Here is an 18,500-nt window from a genome sequence, read left to right as displayed (position 1 = left end):
TGATCTTGGGCAAGTTAATGTACTTTTCTGAGCCTCATGTGGCAAGCAGGCAGGTTCTGAGCATCTGCTTCACTGGGGAGCTGTGAGGATTAAATGAGATTATGCAAGATGCCTGGTAGGGCATGGCTGTGTCAGTCCTGTCCCTCTTCTACCCCTTCAGGGCTGGGGATGGACAGGCAGGCAGTGCCCAGAGCCTCCAGTTTCCTCCTCTTTCCCCATCCTGGAGCCCCTCCCTTCCCCTGCCCTTTAGGGCCTCAGCAATGGCTTTTTAGGTGGAGTTGCCTTCATGGACAGGATTCTGGCCAACCAGGAACTGGAGAGCCAAGGGCCCTAGGATGGGGTCCCAGGTGGAAGCCAGAGCACCCTGGCCTTCCGAGGCCTCCATGGTTCTGTGCCCATGAGCAATCCTGAGTGAAATGGACATCTACACTTGCAGAGGTGAATCGTCCTCTCTGGAGCTGATGGGTGGAGAGACACATTCATCTACCAGTTTGGATCTGCCAAAGCTCCCTCCTTTTGGGGAGCCCATGACCCTCTCCTCCATTGAATCTATCCCATCTCCCATCCCCCAGCTCTGAGAGTGACTCTCCCAGAGTTCCCAAATTTCCGGGCTTGGGGCTCTCCCTGACCTCAGACTCTTTCTCTTCCAGGAGGAGTGATGGGCAGACTGAGGCAGAGAGGGTTCTGGAAGGGGGTTTGTCAGGGACTGCTGCATGACTATCATCTGAGCCTAGGGGAAGACAGAAGGGCACTGCTGGACTAGGCTGATCATGAGCAACAGCCACCCCTGGGCAGCCACAGTCGCACCCAGATAGCACTGCTTCAGCCTCCCAAGTACCTGGGATTATAGATGCCTGTGACTGCACCCAGCTAATTTTTTCTTTTTTTTAGTAGAGACAGGGTTTCCCGATATTGGCCGTGGGTGGCCAGGCTGGTCTTGAACTCCTGACTTCAGGTGATCCACCTGCCTCAGCCTCCCAATGTGCTGGGATTACAGGTGTGAGCCATCACACCCAGCCTGCCTGGAACCATCTCTATGGACCTCTCTTTAGTCCCCACCCTCCCCCTCCAGACTCTCCCCATATCAGTGTACCCTGCAATGTGCATGAACCTGTGTGTAGCAACATTCCTTTGCTCACATGACTCCCAACCTTCATTCATTCATTCAATCATTTAACAAATAGTGAAACTTGGGGAGCCAGAGTTTACCAAGAACAAATGGTGTGAAAGCGTTCATTGAGTCAATACCCATGAGCTGTGCAAGCTCTGCGATGAATGTTTTTGGAAACTGAGGCTGAAGAGACTGTGCCACTAACTCAAGGTCACCTAGCCAGTCAGTGCCTGAGAATATCTCCCCCACACTGTGGGGGCCACGGGCTTGAAATGCCACTGCCACCATATCTATCCTTGTGGGTCAAGCACTGCCCAGTGTGGACCCCTCTTGTAAGATGCCATTACTCCTGGGAGGTGGAGAGGCCTCCAGTGCATAAGTGGGGCTGTGGATGGTTCTTCTGGGCTGTTTCTCCTGCTGGCGTAGCTGGGCTGAGAGGAATTAGAAGGGAGGCTCAGAGCTTTCTCATTCTTCTTCCTGGCCCAGGCTCTTACAGGTCCTTCTCCTCTTGGGGTGTGGCAGCCCCAGTTCTGCCTGACTCAAGCCCGCTGTAGGCCACCAAGGATAATCTGACTCACCCTTGAGGGACCAGCCTCTCTGGATGGGACCTGAGCAGGTGTGCAGCCACGTCAAGGTGGCCTGAGGCAGCAGTGGAAGCCAGGCCTGCTTGCCCAGCCCCGGGTCCCCTGGATCCCAGGAACCACTGGGCATTTCCTCTCCCTGCCCCAGAGGTGGCCTCAGCAGGCTTTTTAGGGTGACAGGAGCTGACTTCACCCTCACCAGACCTGCTTTTTTTTCCTTAGGGAAGGGTGTGGGTGTGGGCCGAGAGTCCAGGCTTGGAGTCACACAGATGCTAGCTTTCCTGCCGGCCGGTTGCGTGACCTATGTGTACAGCCGGGTCCTGTCTATAAAGTGGGAATACCGGTGTGGTGAGGAGGCTGTGCTCTCAGGCTTGGAATGAAGGCTCAGCACAGGGCCTGGCACGTAGTAGGCCCAATGAGTGTCAGTTATTGTCACGGTCACGCGTAATAGTGGTAGCCCTGGTAGCCACTCAGTGCCAAGGCGGCTGCTTCCAGAGGCTCAGGGAGGGCTCCACTGTAGAGGTGGGGACACCCTGCTTAGTCCAGAAAGCTCATCCTCCATAGCAACCCTCCATGCCCCTGCCTCAGTCTATTCATCTTCAGAGTGGGTCACTGCTTGGCTGGAGGCCTAACGGAGAGCTTGGGGAGAGACACTGTCTCTCTGATCTCCGGGGGAAGGAGAGCCTGTGTGGCAGCCCTGCTCACAAAGCCCCTCCTCTCCCTGCTCTTGGGGAACCCATGACCCCCTGCTCCATGAAATCTATCTTCCCTTGCATCCCCCAGCTCTGAGAATGACTCTCCCAGAGTTTCCAAATTTCCTAGCTTGGGGCTCTCCCTGACCTCAGACTCTCTTTTCCAGGAGGAGTGATGGGCAGAGCCAGCGCTTCCCTCAGGCACTAGACCTGTCACGAGTGAACTTAGTTCCCTCCTATACTACTTCACTGTACCCTAAGGTGAGTGCCCCCTCCATACCTATGCCCCAGTCTGCCCCCTACCCCCAGGAATGCCCAGGGCTGGGAAGGGCCCAAGAATGCCTTTGGGGCAAAGGTAAAATGTTCCGGCAGATGCTAATGGTGTTTAGCTCCTGGGGGATGCCACTCCTGAGCCCTGGGTGAGGCTGGTGCGGTTGAAAAGGTTGAACCAGGGTAGACTGTAGACTGTTGTGGGGAGGGGCTTAGGGCGAATCTAAGCAAAACAGCTGGGAACAAACCAGCCCCCAGCTAGGGTTCATCATCTCCACAATCAGCGTCACAATCACTCGCCTCATCTGTAAACTGGGTGCAAGGAGAGGACCCACTTCACAGGGTCATTGTGAAGATTAATGCAAAGTACAGGCAGGGCAGCCCGGGCACAGCATCTGGCACAGAGCAAGAGCCCTGTCAATGAGCTTGTGTCATTATCGTTAAAATCAAACATTTGCCCAGTACCTGCTTCATGCCAAGCCTTGTGCTGGGTGCCAAGGGGCCAGAAACAATCTGATGCAGATCCTGCTCTCAAGAGCCTCAGTCCAGTAAAGTGATAGATAACTGAACAATGCATGCAGAGCATCACATAGCAGATGTACCCGCTGATATGTATTGAGACTTACTGTGTGTCAAGTGAGTACTTAATGCTTTGTTTGCAGTATTTCATCTCATCCTTGAACTATGCAATAGCTACTTTGATCAGTCCCATTTTGCAGGTGAGAATATTGAGGGTCAGAGAGGTTTCAGTCACTTCCCCAAAGTCCCTCAGGTTGGATATGGTGGGGCCATGACCGGATGAAAGCTGTCTGACCAGAAGGCCTAGTGTTAGGGCCTCTCTGGTACAGGGGTGATAAGCTCTCTCTCTCTCTCTCTCTCCTTTTTTTTTTAATACCGAGTCTTGCTCTGTTGCCCAGGCTGGAGTGCAATGGCGTGATCTAGGCTCACTGCAACCTCCGCCTCCTAAGTTCAAGCAATTCTCCTGCCTCAGCCTCCCGAGTAGCTGGGACTATAGATGCACACCGCCACACCCGGCTAATTTTTTAAATTATTATTTTAGTAGAGACAGGGTTTCACCATGTTGCCCAGGCTGGTTGCAAAATTCTGAGCTCAAGCAGTCCATCCCCTCTGCCTCCCAAAGTGCTGGGATTACAGGCCTGAGCCACCTTGCCCAGCCGGTAAGGTCTCACTTTTGCAGTACTTTTTGCAGTTTCTAAAGCACCTCCACAGACATCATGCCACCTGGTCCTTGGTGGCATATAAACCTTGGGTAGCAGTCATTCTCTAGTAGAGGATCCAGGAACTCAGAGAAGTAAAGTGGTCTTCCCAAGGTCACACAGCCAGAAAATAGCAGAGGCAAGATCCACCAGGTTCCTCCCCGAGAGCTCTGGCCTGGAATAAAGGCCAGGCACCTTGCCTAGGCTGGGAGGGCAGATGGCCAAGGAATGGTGTCCATGTGTGGGTTCCCCACCTCCATGGGGGACCACGTGAGTGTGCTGGGGGCAGCAAAAGGAGGTTCCTGAGACTGACTCCTGTTTTCTCTGTCTGGGCAGCAGCCCAAGACTGGGCCATGAGGATCCGGGGCTTGGCAGGAAGGGAGAGACTCAATGGCAGCCCTCACTTGACAGCTGGGTTCATGAATGAAGCTCCCAGTCCCTCTCCCCCTTAGCATTTCAGGAGGAGGCCTGCCTTGGACCATAGCTTTCCCTCCATGGTCCTCAGTCTTCCCATCAGGAGATGACAGATAGAGCAGCCCCTTGCTCTGGTCCCTGTCTGCTAGACAGCCTGGGGTTGGCCTTCTCAGATTATTGAAAAGCTGCCTCCCCTTGGGCTTCCTGGCCTCCACCCAGTCTGGCTAGAAGCCTCCATTTGTGCCAACACAGCTCAGACAGTGGGCTCCGATCCTCCCCTTCCTGACAGCCCACCCCCACCTCAGAATCAAGGGAGTCTGTGGATCATCCTCCTTTGACAGGAGAGGAAACCAGGGGCTAGAGAGACTGAATGATTCATCTGGGGTCTCCAGCAAGCTAGTGCTGAGCTGAGGAGACCCAGGCCTGTCACACCATCCCTCTCCTCTGGTGCTCCTAGCTCTGCACGTTTAAAACATTGATGGCATCTGTCTGAAGGGCAGGTGACCTTCCTCTGGCAGTGGCCAAATCCCTGCCCTTCTCCAGGCCTCAGTTTCCTCAACAGAGGTGACAGTTTCTTCCCTGCCCACCTTGCCAGCTTGCAATTGGGTGAAAGTACTTTGGAAAGTAGAAATTAGGAAGCTGAGCTGTTATCAACATCATTACATTCCCAGGGCTGGACAGAGCACCCAGAAGGGACATTCTCCTCCCTTCAGGCCCCACATTTGTACAGGCATCCAGCTACCCAGGACCCTCCTACCCTTCCCCCTACAGGAGTTTCTCCACTCGGGGATTCAGAAACCTTCACACATGTACATATGCAGCCTACCCACACCTACATACAGGGACATAGTCACAGATACAAAACACACAGCCACCACCACATGTCTGTAAATATAGTCAGAGACTTGTACATGTATACATGCATGAGATTCATATGTACAAAGACAAATACCCATACCCAGGCATTCCCATACACACAGAAAGACAGCATGCCCATGTATATACAGCCACATCTGGTCATGGAGTCTCACACGCATGCACACATGGCTGCACGCATATGTGCACACACCTTCCACACCACCTGGCACGCAGACATCTCCGGTGATATGAGCAGGCCTCCACTCCCCCGGGGGCAGTGTGGGAATGGATGTTTCTCTGGCTACATTTCGATGGGTGCCCGGAAGCGCTCAGGACTGGAAGTGGCTGCATAAATCAATATTTGCTGCTGTTAATTATTAAAACCAAAGATACACCGTGTCTGGAACACACATCTCCAGAGTTCCCACTGGCTCTCCAGGCCCAAACCTGATTGAAGGCCAGGTCTAGGGGGAAAGGGAGGGTACAGTGCTTTCCTTCTAGGAGCCCTTGGCTCTGGGGCTGGAGGGTGGTGGGCAGCCTCTGGCAGCTCTTTCAGGAAGCTGAACAGAGGTATGGCTCTGAGTTGGTGGGGAGCCCTGCCCCCGCAACATCCAAAGCAGCTGTGTCTCCTTGGCTACAGTTCAAGAAGCATTTGCTGTGTTCCCAACATCTGTCTGGAGGAAAGAGTAGCAAGGCCCTGTCCCTCTCCCTGCTGTACAGTGGCTGTACCAAGCCAAGGATACACTGCAGGGTCAGCAGGAAGGAGCTACAGAGGCTATATATCTTGCTCTGTTGTCTAGGTAGGAGTGCAGTGGCGTGATCTCAGCTCACTACAACCTCTGCCTCCCAGGTTCAAGTGATCCTGCTGCCTCAGCCTCCGGAGTAGCTGGGACTACAGGCACCCACCACCGCGCCCGGCTAACTTTTGTATTTTTAGTAGAGATGCGGTTTTACCATATTGGCCAGCCTGGTCTCGAGCTCCTGACCTTGTGATCTACCCACCTTGGCCTCCCATAGTGCTGGGATTAGAGGTGTGAGCCACTACGCCCGGCCAGAGGCCTTATATTTTACAGATGGGGAAACTGAGGTCCAGAGAGGAGGCAGGGACTCACTCAAGGCCACTCAGTAAGTTGTACCTAGAACCCAATTGTCCCGAAATCTACCTGGGCCCTTTTCCTCCATACTAGGGGCCTGGCAGCCCCTCCCCAGGTGCTATGGCCATCTCCCCCAGAATCTGGGGCAGCTAGGGCAGGAGGAAGAGACGGAGCAGGCCAGCCACTGTAGGGCCTGGGAAGCAGGGTGAAGGAGAGGAGGAGGAAAGGGAGAGACCCCAAAGAGTGGGCCCAGGCCTTTCCCTGGACTCCAGTTCTGCCTCTTCCTGGCTGTGTGGTATCGGGCAAGCTATTTCACCTCTTGGAATCAGTTTTCTCATTTCTCAAATGGAGATGACATTTGTACCTCCTGGGCTGTGACGAGATTACGAGACATGCGAAGGGCCCAGAATTAAGTAGGTGCTCAAGAAAAGCCTTCTGTCTGCAAGGTAACCCTCTCCTCTTCCTGTCCGGCTTTACGCCGGACCCAAGAACCCCGTCCTTGATGCCCTGAGGCGGGGTACCCAGAGCCTGGGAAGATAGAGAAAGTGGGTTGGGGGCGGGCTGGGGAGAACTCTCCCCCCGCCCCCCGGGGAGCCCGAGGCGCCCAAAGCTTCCAGCGCTCGGGCCGGAGAGCGCAGGCGCAGTGTCCCGGGGCCGCGGGCCGGGCCGCCTCGGGGGGCGTGGCCTCAGCGCCCCCGCCCCGCCCCGCGCCGCCCGTACCTGGCGCCCCGCCCACTCCGGGTCGTGCCGCGGGGCGAGCCCAGCGCTGGGAGCGCCGCCGCCGGGAGCCGAGAGCGCGGAGCTCGGCGCTGCGGGGCTCGGGCCGGGCCGCGCGCGGGCCGGAGCCGGCCGGGCCAGTGAAGTATCGCCCGGGCTGGGGCCGGGCAGGGCTCGAGATGGCGCAGCCGCGGCCCCCGGCGACCCCCGGCGGTCCGCGGAGGGGCTCGCTGCCCGCGGGGGCCGGCTGGCAGGTGAGGACTCAGGTGGGGCTGCATGGCGGAGGGACCCTGGGGCTGGGTCAGCCCGACTGCTGGGGAGCCCGGCAGGCTCTGCCCCAGTCAGGGCGAGCGCGCGAGGCTCGGTCATGGTGGGCGTGAGCTTCTGGGCTGACCCTAGCCGCGGGGCGCACCCCTGACCTGAGGTCCCGGACCCTGGGCTCTTGCTTCGGCCTCCCGGGTGGCTCTGGGCTGCAGCGGCAGGTTGTGTGGGGGCGTGTGCTACCGTCGGGACCACTTTACCCTGTCCCTGCCCCGTTTGGGAGGCTCTGAATGCTTCAGGGCCACTTTGTGGTGGGGCTGGCGTGTGGGGCACCCCGCATCTGGGCCCCATCTCTCAGAGCCCTCGCCATGTGTCAGGGCGTCTGCTGCTCCCTGCAAGACTGTAGCTGTGGGTGTTGCTTATTGCTGTGTGTACACTCTGGTGACAGGACCATGTGTCAGTGTTTATGTGACTAATTCCTAGTGCAACAAGGCATATTACAGTGTTCCTGGCTATGTCTGGTCACCTTGAGTGGTGTTTTTATATTACCTTGAGTGGGGTGTCTTAATGGGGGACATTAATGCACCCCTCATCAGCGTGACTCTTGGGGACTGTGCCGAGCTGAGGTTGTGTGGCTGACCTGGGCACAGAAGCCAGAGTTGCTGTCATACAGTGTGTTGTGTTGACAGGCATGCTTGTCTGCCTGGACTTCAGGTATGTGTGGCTGTGGTTTCTCCTGTAACTGTCTGTGGAATTGTTTCTTCCAAATGCAGAGTGTTGGGTGTGACCATAGGTGACCATGGATCATCAGAGTGTCCCATGGCCTCCTGCGGTGGGTTTTACAAGGTGGATCTTGCCTCTCTGGGCAGGCCTCAGAGTGTACACATTTATCCGTGCTTGTATCTGGTGATCTTTTCCAGGGCTGTGTGTGTGTGCAGGTGAGGCTGAGTGAGCTTCAGACAGTGCTCCTCATCCTGGGGAATAATCTTTCCCAGCAGTTGCTGGATACCTTTCCAGTCTCATTTACTGCTGTGGTTATGTGACCCTGCCGGGGCAGGGAGGGCTTGGAGCCATGAGTGAGGCTGCGTCTGGGTCTCCCTGGACACACCCGCCTGCCTCTGTGGGTGAGTGTCGTCAGGCCTCTAGCTCTGTCTCACACATGAGTGGTTTGTGGTGTTACTGTAGCTTTGTGTGCAGTTACTGCACAGAGGTGTGGGTTTGCATTTGTGTGTGTGTCTCTCCTGGTATTTGGACTTGCATGTGTGTGAGTGGGTGTGCTCCTGTGTAAGGTAACAGAACGCCGTGTATCTTTGTGTGTTAGTGTATAGCTAGAAGAATCACTGTGCACAGTCCCCATTGTATGTGTTTGTGTGTGTTGTTTCTCAGTACATGAAACATATGCATGGTGCAGTGGGACTTTAAATATTGGTACAGCCTTCTGTGTGTGTGAGCAGGAGGGGAGGGAGAGAGATGGAGAAAGAGAGAGACAGACAGACGTGCATGTTTCCTGGTGCACAACTCCATAGCACATGCGTCAGCAGGAGCTGCCTGAGTTGAGCCTTGGAGGGGCCGGGGGGGAGGGTCACCATCCTGGAGGCTCTGGGGGCTTCCCAGGCCCAGCCTCCAGCTGGGCCAGCCGGCAGGGATGCCGCCTTCCAGGAAGGCTCCTAGGGAGTTGGCACTGGAGAGGCCAGAGCTGCCAAGCGCAGCTGGCAGATGCCAGATTAACTCTGCGTGTCCCCTGGCTCGCCTCCGGAGAGGCTGGCTCAAGTGTGTGAGGGTTCGGGTGGCTCACGCACAGGTGCTGGGGCAATCAGCATCCCAGTGTCCTCTCTCCTGAAGCGGCCCCAGCTCACTCTGCTTGGAGACGGGTGGGCTGTCTGAGCAGTGGGCTGTGGCCTGGTTGACTGAGGCTTGACCCCTTCCAGGAGAGGTGGGGAGAAGCACAGTCCCCTCCTGGGGATCCAGGACAAGCTCATCTCTGTGTCTGGGACTTGGGGTGATCTGTCTCTCCCCAAGGTTAACAGCCCTTCAGGGGACAGGACTGAGTAGGTGGGTTGCCCTGGCCTTGGGCCCTGGGCTCTGGGCTCACCTCACTTGACAGTTGGCCAGACTACGTGGGTCTCCCACACAGAGCCCCCTCCCACGACGTTCCCGCTTGCTGCTCAGGCAGGTGTCTCGGACGCTGGTCAGAATTGGTGGGACCTGGAGGACTGGGGTGTGGGGAGGCTCCTCCAGGGCTTGGTGGGATCAGCTGACCTCCTCTCCCTGTCTCTGTTGCAGAACACAGATTTATTTGAGATGATTGAAAAGATGCAGGTGAGGATGGGTCTGTGGCCTGTTGTGGGAAGCCACAGAGCTGGCTGGGCTGGGGCTGGGGGCCCTTGCTGCATCTCCAGCCCTTCACTTCTCTGAGGACAAGCCATGCCAGGAGAAGGTGGTGGCCCCTGGTTGTCCAGGGTCCTCTGTCTGGAGGTCAGGGTAGAGGGTGGGGGCTGGTAGATCCAACCTCTCTGTGACCTGAGGGTCCATCTAGGCTCCCAGCTCCCATCCCCATGTAGAACTTCAACAGGGCTGCAGTCAGTTCATCAACCCACCCCACAGACACACACTGCCCCTCACCCAATGAGAGACTTCACAGGCTTTGTGGTGGGGGACCCAGGTGGAATAGAACTGGAGGAGGGGACAGATGCCAGGGGCCTGTCAGCCAGAGACTGTGCTGCAGGAGGGGGAGGTATTACCCCCACATCCTCCACCCCGCAGGCCCATCTGCTTTTCACATAGGTATGCACTGGGAGGGAAGCAGGAGGAACTGGAGGTGGGATGACTTGAACACCCTCTAAACTCCGATGCCGCCTGTTTCTCTTTCTGTCTCACCTCTGCCTCTCCCTCCCCTCCTCTCCCTCACATATCTGTGTAGATAACAGCCCCCCCAACTCACACACAGGTGTGTACACCTCCCCTGCCCCCACTCCCAGCGGCACATGCATTCCTGCACAAAGTCCTCAGCTGTCCTCGAGGCTGCTAGCCACCAGCTCTGGTCACTACTGGGACAGCCAGCCCTTCAGAGAGGCCCAGGGCCCCCAGCCAGCTAGCACCCTGCCCTGAGAGTACCCCCACCTCTGAAGGCTGCCTCCTAGGGCTTTCCCCTTGCACGCCTTGGGGAGGGGAGGCAGCGCCTGGTAGTGGGCCTGGGAGGGTATAACGGTGCTGCCTTCTCTTCCAGGGAAGCAGGATGGATGAACAACGCTGCTCCTTCCCTCCGCCCCTCAAAGTAGGTGGGCCTGGCAGTCTGCCTCCCTCTCTAAGGGGTGCAGGGGGTCTGGGAAGTGCTGCCACCACTGCCCATCAAGCAGGGAATCCATCCCCTTTCAGGAAGTAGTCTTACAGTGTGCCAGGTGTGGGGGTGGGGCACAGCCACAAGCAGGGTAGACCCAGCCCCTGCCCTCTAGGAGTTCTGTGATGGGGAGAACCCCTCCCTAGAGGGCTAGGGCCTCTATTCTAGCTCCTCCTCTCCATCTTCACCGATGCAGACCCCCCTGCCTCTCCAGGCATCCCCACCCCAAAGTCGAAGCCCTCCTCTCTCAAAGAAAGCTGCTGCCAAATGTTTTCCCTGAAACCAGTGATGACCAGCAGTTACCGGAGGACTCCAGCCCAGGCCATAGGAGGCTATGAGCTCCTGCTCTGTGAAGCTCCTGTCTGGATGGGGAGGGAGTGACGGGGAGGCAGGGCCAGGTGCCCCCCAGCCACTGGTGAGGAGATTGACTGGAGGGTGGGGGACCCAGGGAGATGAAGGGAAAGCCCTTATTTCTGACCCAGTTTTTTTGAACTCCTGACCTCAGGTGATCCACCCACCTCGGCCTCCTGAAGTGCTAGGATTACAGGCGTGAGCCACCGCGCCTGGCCCTTTTGACCCAGTTTTCTTAACATGTGATTCTTGGTGACTTGGGACCCCAGAGACTCTAGAAGACCAGGCCTGGTGGAGTGGGCCCAGGGCTGCAGGGTAGTGTTAGAGGAGGGTGAATGGGCAGTAAGCCTGATACTCTCTTCGGGGCAGAGGTCCTCACACCAGCAGCGTCAGTGCTACCCGAGAGCCTGTGAGAAATGGACATTCTCAGACCCCACCCAGACCGCTGCATCCAAAGCTCTGGGGGTGGGGTGGAGCAACCCGTGTTTAGCAAGCCCTCCAGCAGTCCAGCGGTTCCTTCTGGGGAGGCAGCGAGCCCTCGTTTCCCCAGGCAAGGAGAGCCCCAGAAGATGCCAGCGCTCAGCACACTAAGCCTGCCTCAGCCCCTGCCCATCGTAAGAGGTGATGAGTCCAGGGCCCTACCCATGCTCCCAGCCCTGAGGCTGGCCAAGCAGAGGTGAGCTCTGGGGAGGCTGGAGGACAGATTGATGCAAAGACCCTTGGCCTGCTTGTGTTTTGCAGACAGAAGAGGACTACATTCCCTACCCGAGCGTGCATGAGGTACTCGGCTAGATCCCCGAGCCCATCCTTACCTGAGCCCAGGAGGCACTCACACAGGGCTTCTGGACACCCGGTCCACCTCCTCAGGAGCCTGACCCACAGACCTTGCTGTCGGCTGGAGACTGGTTTCCAGGTCCAAGGTTTCAGAGCCCATTTGAACCCTTGGGCCTTCTGAGCCAAATGTTCCAGTTTCCTGGGCCAAGGTCATGCTCTGGCTCTACCTGCCCTCACATCCCACCTTGGAGACTGGGGTCTCTACACTGTCTGGGTCTGGCTGAGGGAAAGGACTGGAGCAGAGCCCTGAAGCCCACATAGGCTCTGGCCCATCCCCTCCCACCCCTTAGCCACAACAGAAGTGGCTCCAGATCTGAGTTGGGAGGGTGTCCTGGGGCCCCCAGTGGGATACAGTCTGGGGTATGTCTCAGCTGAGTCCCTCTTCAGGTCTTGGGGCGAGAAGGGCCCTTCCCCCTCATCCTGCTGCCCCAGTTTGGGGGCTACTGGATTGAAGGCACCAACCACGAAATCACCAGCATCCCCGAGACGGAGCCTCTGCAGTCGCCCACGACCAAGGTGAAGCTCGAGTGCAACCCCACAGCCCGCATCTACCGGAAGCACTTTCTTGGCAAGGTGGGTAGCCGGCTGGTGCAGCGGGGCTGGCTGGGTGGGTCACAGTTCAGCCCCATTCAAGGCTGGGCCTGGGAGGGAACAGAACCCATGGGCCAGGACTGGGTGACAGCCCCAGAGCCCTGAGTGAATGTGCTCCCACCATGCACACTCCCACTCCCCCAGGGAGCACGCATGGTGGAATCACTTTTCACCCAACAAACATTGATTGCAAGAGCAGCAATATGGCATAGTGGTTCACAGCAGAGACTCTACCAGGGCTTGAATCCTGGCTCTGCCATCCACTACCCAGGACATCGGGCAAATACCTTAACTTCTCTGTGCTTCAGTTTCCTAATCTGTGAAAATGGTGGTTGGTGGTAATGATACCCACCCTGTGAGGTTGCAGTGAGCTGATATCGGTAAGGTCTTTATAGTGGCATCTGGGACAAAGTAAGCGCTCAGTCAAGGGTAGCAAATAATGAGCACCAGCTCTGTGCCTGGCACCTGTTCTAGGTAGCAGGTATATAGCAGCCAGCACAATAGACCCAGGGCCTCCTTTCAGGCAGCTTGGAGCTAGGGGAACAGTAAAGTCCTGGATTGATGCACCCCTGCCCCACCAGCAGCACAGAACAGGGACCCTGCCCAGCAACAATTTGTCAGAGTGTTGTGGGAGCCCAAGGGGAGGTCCCATGCCGGGAATGTGTGTCAGGTCGCATGCTGGGTGCTGTCTCAGCACACAGCCAGAACGGGGAAGTGTGTCATGGGCTCTGGAGCCTCGCAGCATGTGTGGGAATCTTGGCTCTTCCATTAACTGATAGTGTGACCTTGGGCAAGTTATTTAACTTCCTCATCTGTGAAAACAGGGATAATAAAAGTACACGCAAAGCTTCTGGAACCACACCTGGCACATGGTAAATACTCAGTTAACATTAGCTGTTTTCACATCTTCATAATGACTTGGTGATATCAGGATTCTTCTGTTTTTACAGAAGAGGAAACTGAAGCTCAGATAGGTAATGATTTAGTCAAGGTCAGGCAGTTACTGAGCCTGGAATTGAACCAGCTTTGGCTGATCTTCCATTAAGATGCATGGGAGAGGTCGTGCTCCTAGCCACTGTGTGTGTGTGTGTGTGTGTGTGTGTGTGTGTGTTGGGAAGGGGGATGACTCCTTGGGGATTGGGAAGCTGTGTGACCTCAGTCCGGGCCTGGGCATTGGCCTGACTCTGGGAGACACTGGTGCTAACCAGTGGAGTTAGGGGAGGATACATTGTGACTGGGACTAAACCAGCGAGCCCAGGTTCAGGAGCCTTTGCCTAGGAACAAACCCAGAACCCAGCATGGAATTCCACTTCCCAGCTGAGCCCTAGAGGTAGAGAGAGACCTGCATCCTAGGCACCTGCTGGCCAGAGACTCCCAGCTGGATCTGGCAGGTGGTGGGATCTGGGGGTACCATGTATGCCAAACACATGGTTGGCACTCAGAAAAGTTGGTTGAAAGAGTAACAAGTGACAGATGAAGGTAGTGGACCTTGATTGCAGTAGAATCTGAAGAGGTGCAGGCTGGAGGGTCAGAAGAGGCAGCCGGGTGCCATGGCCTATACCTATAATTCCAGCCCTTTGGGAGACCAAGGTGGGCAGATCACTTGAGCTCAGGAGTTCAAGACCAGCTTGGGCAACATGGCAAAACCCCATCTCTACTAAAAATACAAAAATTAGCCAGGTATGGTGGTGGGCACCTATAATCCCAGCTATATGGGAGGCTGAGGGGGGAGAATCGCTTGAACCTAGGAGGCAGAGGTTGCAGTGAGCTGAGATGGCACCACTATACTCCAGCCTGGGCGACAGAGCGAGAGTCCATCTCAAAAAAAAAGAGGAGGCCTCATGTTCAGGATCAGATTAGCAGTACTGAGGGGAGCAGCCCCAGGGCTGGCAGAGAGGCAGGGCCGCTTCCTTACTCTAGGTGGTAAGGGAGAAGCAGCCAGGTGCTCAGGTGCTAGGCCCTATCCTGGCAGAGGGGGAGATTAGGGTGACTTTGGGCATTGACCCTGAGCCCGCTGTCCCACTGTGTCCCTGGAACTCCTCTGGGCTTGGGGGTGTCCAGGGAAACTCCCCACTTCCTGGACTTCCCTGCTAAGTGACTCCTAATCAAGTGCCTCCCACTCCCTCTCTACTGGATGATGTCAAGCATTTGGGGGTCTCTGCCACTCTGCCCAGCCAGGGCTAGGGGGACTCTGTGCCAGGTCCATTGAGAATGCCCCTGAGCTGCGGATTTGTGGGGCACATCCACTGGCCCCTGCCTCTATCTGCTCCTGGCCTCTGAGTGCAGGTGTTCATGTTTGAACAGGATTTACATCTAGGATGATTCCTGGGGCAGGTGTGGCCAGCCAGCTCCACTCCCAAGGCTTGGGTGAGAGCTGGGGCTGGGGTTGGCAGGGGGAGCCTGGGGCCAGGCTGGGTGGTGTCTCCCTGAACTCCCAGCCCTCGGCTTTGGAACTTCCCCACCCAAGGTGCCAGCCCCGGGCTTCGCTCTGGGGGTGTCTTCCCTGCCACAGCCAACCCTGATACCCTCCAAAGTGTGTCTTTCCAACACTGCCCTCTTCTCCAGGTGAGACAGGAGGGTGGAAACCTGCCTGGCCAGCCGCCCTGTGTGTTATGAGATGTTTCGCTTCCTGTTTCTCACGGGCCCTGGCTTCAGGGACCACAGAGTCACAGGTTGGGCAATCAGCTTTTGCTCATTGAGCACCTGCTGGGTGCCCAGCCCTGAGAAGGGCCAGGGCTGAAGACAGGCATGCAGGTCTGAATGTGTTCCTGATTCAGTGAGCACCCAGAGACCCGGTGTTAACCACCCACCTTCACTGAACACCAAGGCTGAGCCAGGCACTTCATCCCTTTCCATCCTGGCTACCACCAAAGAACTGGGTTCCCTCCCAGTTGGCAGACTAGGAAAGCAAGGCACAGAGAGGCCAAGTGACCTCCTCAGGCTGCCCAGCTGGTCAGTGGCAGAGTGGGGCTTTGAGTGCAGGTCTGTCTGATGTAGGGTCTGCTATCAGCTGTGACACCTGCTGTGGGCAAAGGACCCCCATCTGGGAGTGGGCTGGCTTTCTGGCCTGGTTTCTGGAAGCCCCATGCTCAGCCTCACCCACTCCCCTGGCCCCCACCTCCCACCGCAGGAGCATTTCAATTACTACTCACTGGACACTGCCCTCGGCCACCTTGTCTTCTCACTCAAGTACGATGTCATCGGGGACCAAGAGCACCTGCGGCTGCTGCTCAGGTGAGGGTGGTGGGGGAGTCTTGAGATGGCAGGAAGGGCTGAGGCCTTAGAATCTGAGAGTCTGTCTCATTTGACCCACTCTCTTCATCAAGGCCCAGAGAGGGACAGGGATTTGCCTGAGGTTACACACCAGGTTAGTGCCCGAGCCAGCCTGGCACCAGTCGTCACCTCTGGTCCTTGCTATGGTCCACCCCCTTGTGGCCTTACTTTGACAGGCGTGGGGTTCCCATTTTCCTGTCCCACTGCCCAGGCCTTCAGCATGTGACTTTTTCTTCCCAGGACCAAGTGCCGGACGTACCATGATGTCATCCCCATCTCCTGCCTCACCGAATTCCCTAATGTTGTCCAGATGGCAAAGGTGAGGTCCCCACTCCCCTGAGCTTCCCGGTTGGACCCTGCTCGGCACTTGCCGGGCTTCAGCTCTGCCTCAGCATGGCCCTCCAGCTGCAGGCCCCAGCCCTGGGCCGCCGCCCTATCCTGAGGCCCTGTCTCTCGAGTGTTCCCACCATGTCTCGGGTTGTCACATGTTCTCCTGAGCCCACATCCCCTGCCTGTGTGCTTTTGGTTTTCTCTAGCACCCTCAGATCTCAGGGGACCTCCATTCCCTGAGCAGCAGTGACCTCGGAGTCCTGCTTTGGCCTTCGTCAACCCCAGCATGGCTTCTCCCCAGACCTTGGCCAGGGAGGTCCAGGCACACCGTCCTCTCCTCTTTGGCCCCATGTCTCACGCCCCTCCCTTATCTCCTCCTGCAGCTGGTGTGTGAAGATGTCAACGTGGATCGATTCTATCCTGTGCTCTACCCCAAGGTATGGCTGGATCTGGGCAGAGCTCACTGAGGGTGGGTGAGTGACTAGAGGACTGAGCGTTTATTAAGCACCTTCTGTGTGCCAGGTACTCTCCCCAGGTTCTGTCATTTAATCTTCACAATAACCCTGTGACGTTCACAATATGCAGAAGAGGAGCCACAGAAAGGGTCTGTGCCTTACCCAAGGGTGCACAGCAGATCAGGAGGGCCTGTGTTTAAGCCTAGGTTTGTCTGCCTTCGAGACCGGCCTGTGATGTTTGGAGACCCTCCTGAGAGCAATCTGTGCTGCAGTCCTCCCCTGGGATCCGTGTGTTTTCGACTGGCCTTGCCTTCGTATCCCAGAGGAGACCTGCAGAGAGAGAATAGCCCTGGCACCTCCTGCTTGAGGGCTGGGAGCTGAGTTCTAGGCACTGGGACAGTATAGGGATCGGGCAGGAGCTTCTGCCTTGGATGAGCCAGGGGCGCCTCCTGGAAGAGGACAGGCAAGTAAACCCTTGTGTCCCTGCCTGAATTCTGGAGCAGTGTGAGGTCTCTAGAGTATGAGGTGTGGTCCAGGAAAGGTGTCCTGAAGGGGCTTCAGAAATCAGGGCCCACCTCCTGCTTAGGGGAGAGGAAACAGGCCTAAAGTGAGGAGGAGAACTTGCTTAATGCCCACAGCAAATTGGCGGGACGTGGCCTGTTCTGGAAAAATGATGTGAGTTTACAGAGGAGCCAAGGACTGTGTTGGGAGTTAGAGTGCACTGAGGGCGGGCTTGGCCATGGCAGGACCGGGGCTCACGGCAAAACCCAAGAGCCATCAGCTTAAGCTTTGGAGTCCAGCAGACCTGGGGTCAAATCCCAAGCCTACACATGCTTGCAAAGCTGTTGACCCTAGGTGAGTCACTTAAGCTCTCGGAACCCAAGGTTCAGAGGGGACAGCTGGAATGTCTCCCTCCCAGGCTTGTTCTGAGAATTACATGATGTAATGCATGTAGAGTGCCTGGCTCAGAGCTTGGCATGGGGGAAGAGTGCGCAGAATGGCAGCTTGCCCACACGGTCTCCTCACTGGGTGTCCTCTCCTGCAGGCTTCCCGGCTCATCGTCACCTTTGACGAACATGTCATCAGCAATAACTTCAAGTTTGGAGTCATTTATCAGAAGCTTGGGCAGGTGTGCTAACCTCCTGCCTCCCCTCCCCACCTGGCCCCGTATCTCAGACCTTTTCCAGGGGAGCACATCGTCCAAGGGACTCAGGAGCCCAGGGGCTGCCAGAGGTCCTCCCTCCTGCCCTCTCTGGGTCTGAGTAGGGACAGCGGGCAGGGGCTTCTCAGGAACTCCACCTCCATGACCTTGGCCCCTCATCCCCAGACCTCTGAGGAAGAACTCTTCAGCACCAATGAGGAGAGCCCTGCCTTCGTGGAGTTCCTTGAATTTCTTGGCCAGAAGGTCAAACTGCAGGACTTTAAGGGGTGAGTATTAGGGTGGACTGAGCAGAGTATAATCTGACCTGTGCTCCTGGGCAGGGAGGGAGCCCCTGTCCTGGCCCCGTGGAGGCCTGGCCGGGGCTGGAGACTGAGCCGTGGCCTGGGGGGCCTGGGGGCAGGTTCCGAGGAGGCCTGGACGTGACCCACGGGCAGACGGGGACCGAATCTGTGTACTGCAACTTCCGCAACAAGGAGATCATGTTTCACGTGTCCACCAAGCTGCCCTACACAGAAGGGGACGCCCAGCAGGTAGCCTGGGCACCCCCACTGCTTCCCACCTTCCACCTATCCTCCCTCTCTACCTGTCCGTTCAGCCTCCATCACACCAGGCCCAGCACTGGGCTCTGGGACACAGAGATGGAAATGATTCAGTCCCCCGACTTGTGGGCTCTAGTTGGGTCAGGGGAGACAGGCTGCTTCAGTGCTGGGAAAGCCTTGGTTTCTAAGTCAGAATGGCACCTACCTCCTAGGTGAGCATATATGCGTGGGTGCATAGGGACACTAGAACAGTGTCTGGTATATTGCAAGAGCTCTGCAGATCTGAGCTGGTGTTTTATGGGGAGCGGAGAGCCTCATTGGGTCATGTGGGGACACTTAGTCTTGGGAGAGGTGGGAATCAGGAAAAGCTTTTAAGAGAAAGTGACTTTTAGGCTGTGAAGGAGCTGGAAGAA

The 18,500-nt window shown here is 56.8% G+C and overlaps 1 protein-coding gene across 50 annotated transcripts in view; it reads left to right on the top strand.

Annotated features, from left to right (window-relative positions):
- The window catches only part of RAP1GAP (RAP1 GTPase activating protein), a 69,163-nt gene that overhangs the window by 36,109 nt on the left and 14,554 nt on the right, over positions 1-18,500 (top strand). For 32 of the 50 annotated variants that reach the window (XR_004745798.3, XR_013519852.1, XR_004745794.3 and 29 more), the window contains exons 3-13: positions 2,552-2,645; positions 9,499-9,534; positions 10,442-10,489; positions 11,645-11,683; positions 12,125-12,310; positions 15,459-15,562; positions 15,842-15,920; positions 16,315-16,368; positions 17,432-17,515; positions 17,714-17,814; positions 17,949-18,078. Coding sequence is in view for 37 of the 50 variants with exons in the window: in XM_054258873.2 (XP_054114848.1) it covers positions 2,552-2,645; positions 9,499-9,534; positions 10,442-10,489; positions 11,645-11,683; positions 12,125-12,310; positions 15,459-15,562; positions 15,842-15,920; positions 16,315-16,368; positions 17,432-17,515; positions 17,714-17,814; positions 17,949-18,078 (955 nt within the window). In the remaining 13 variants the exon portion in view is untranslated. Of the gene's footprint in view, positions 1-2,551; positions 2,646-6,981; positions 7,209-9,498; positions 9,535-10,441; positions 10,490-11,644; positions 11,684-12,124; positions 12,311-15,458; positions 15,563-15,841; positions 15,921-16,314; positions 16,369-17,431; positions 17,516-17,713; positions 17,815-17,948; positions 18,079-18,500 lie in introns of those variants that run through there. The other 18 variants (XR_013519855.1, XR_013519853.1, XR_004745792.3 and 15 more) reach the window with 2 other exon arrangements.

Source organism: Callithrix jacchus, chromosome 7 (genome assembly GCF_049354715.1).
Source record: "Callithrix jacchus isolate 240 chromosome 7, calJac240_pri, whole genome shotgun sequence".
Classification (NCBI taxonomy): domain Eukaryota; kingdom Metazoa; phylum Chordata; class Mammalia; order Primates; family Cebidae; genus Callithrix; species Callithrix jacchus.
Note: the sequence above shows the minus strand (reverse complement) of the source record. Positions and strands in the feature narration are given on the sequence as shown.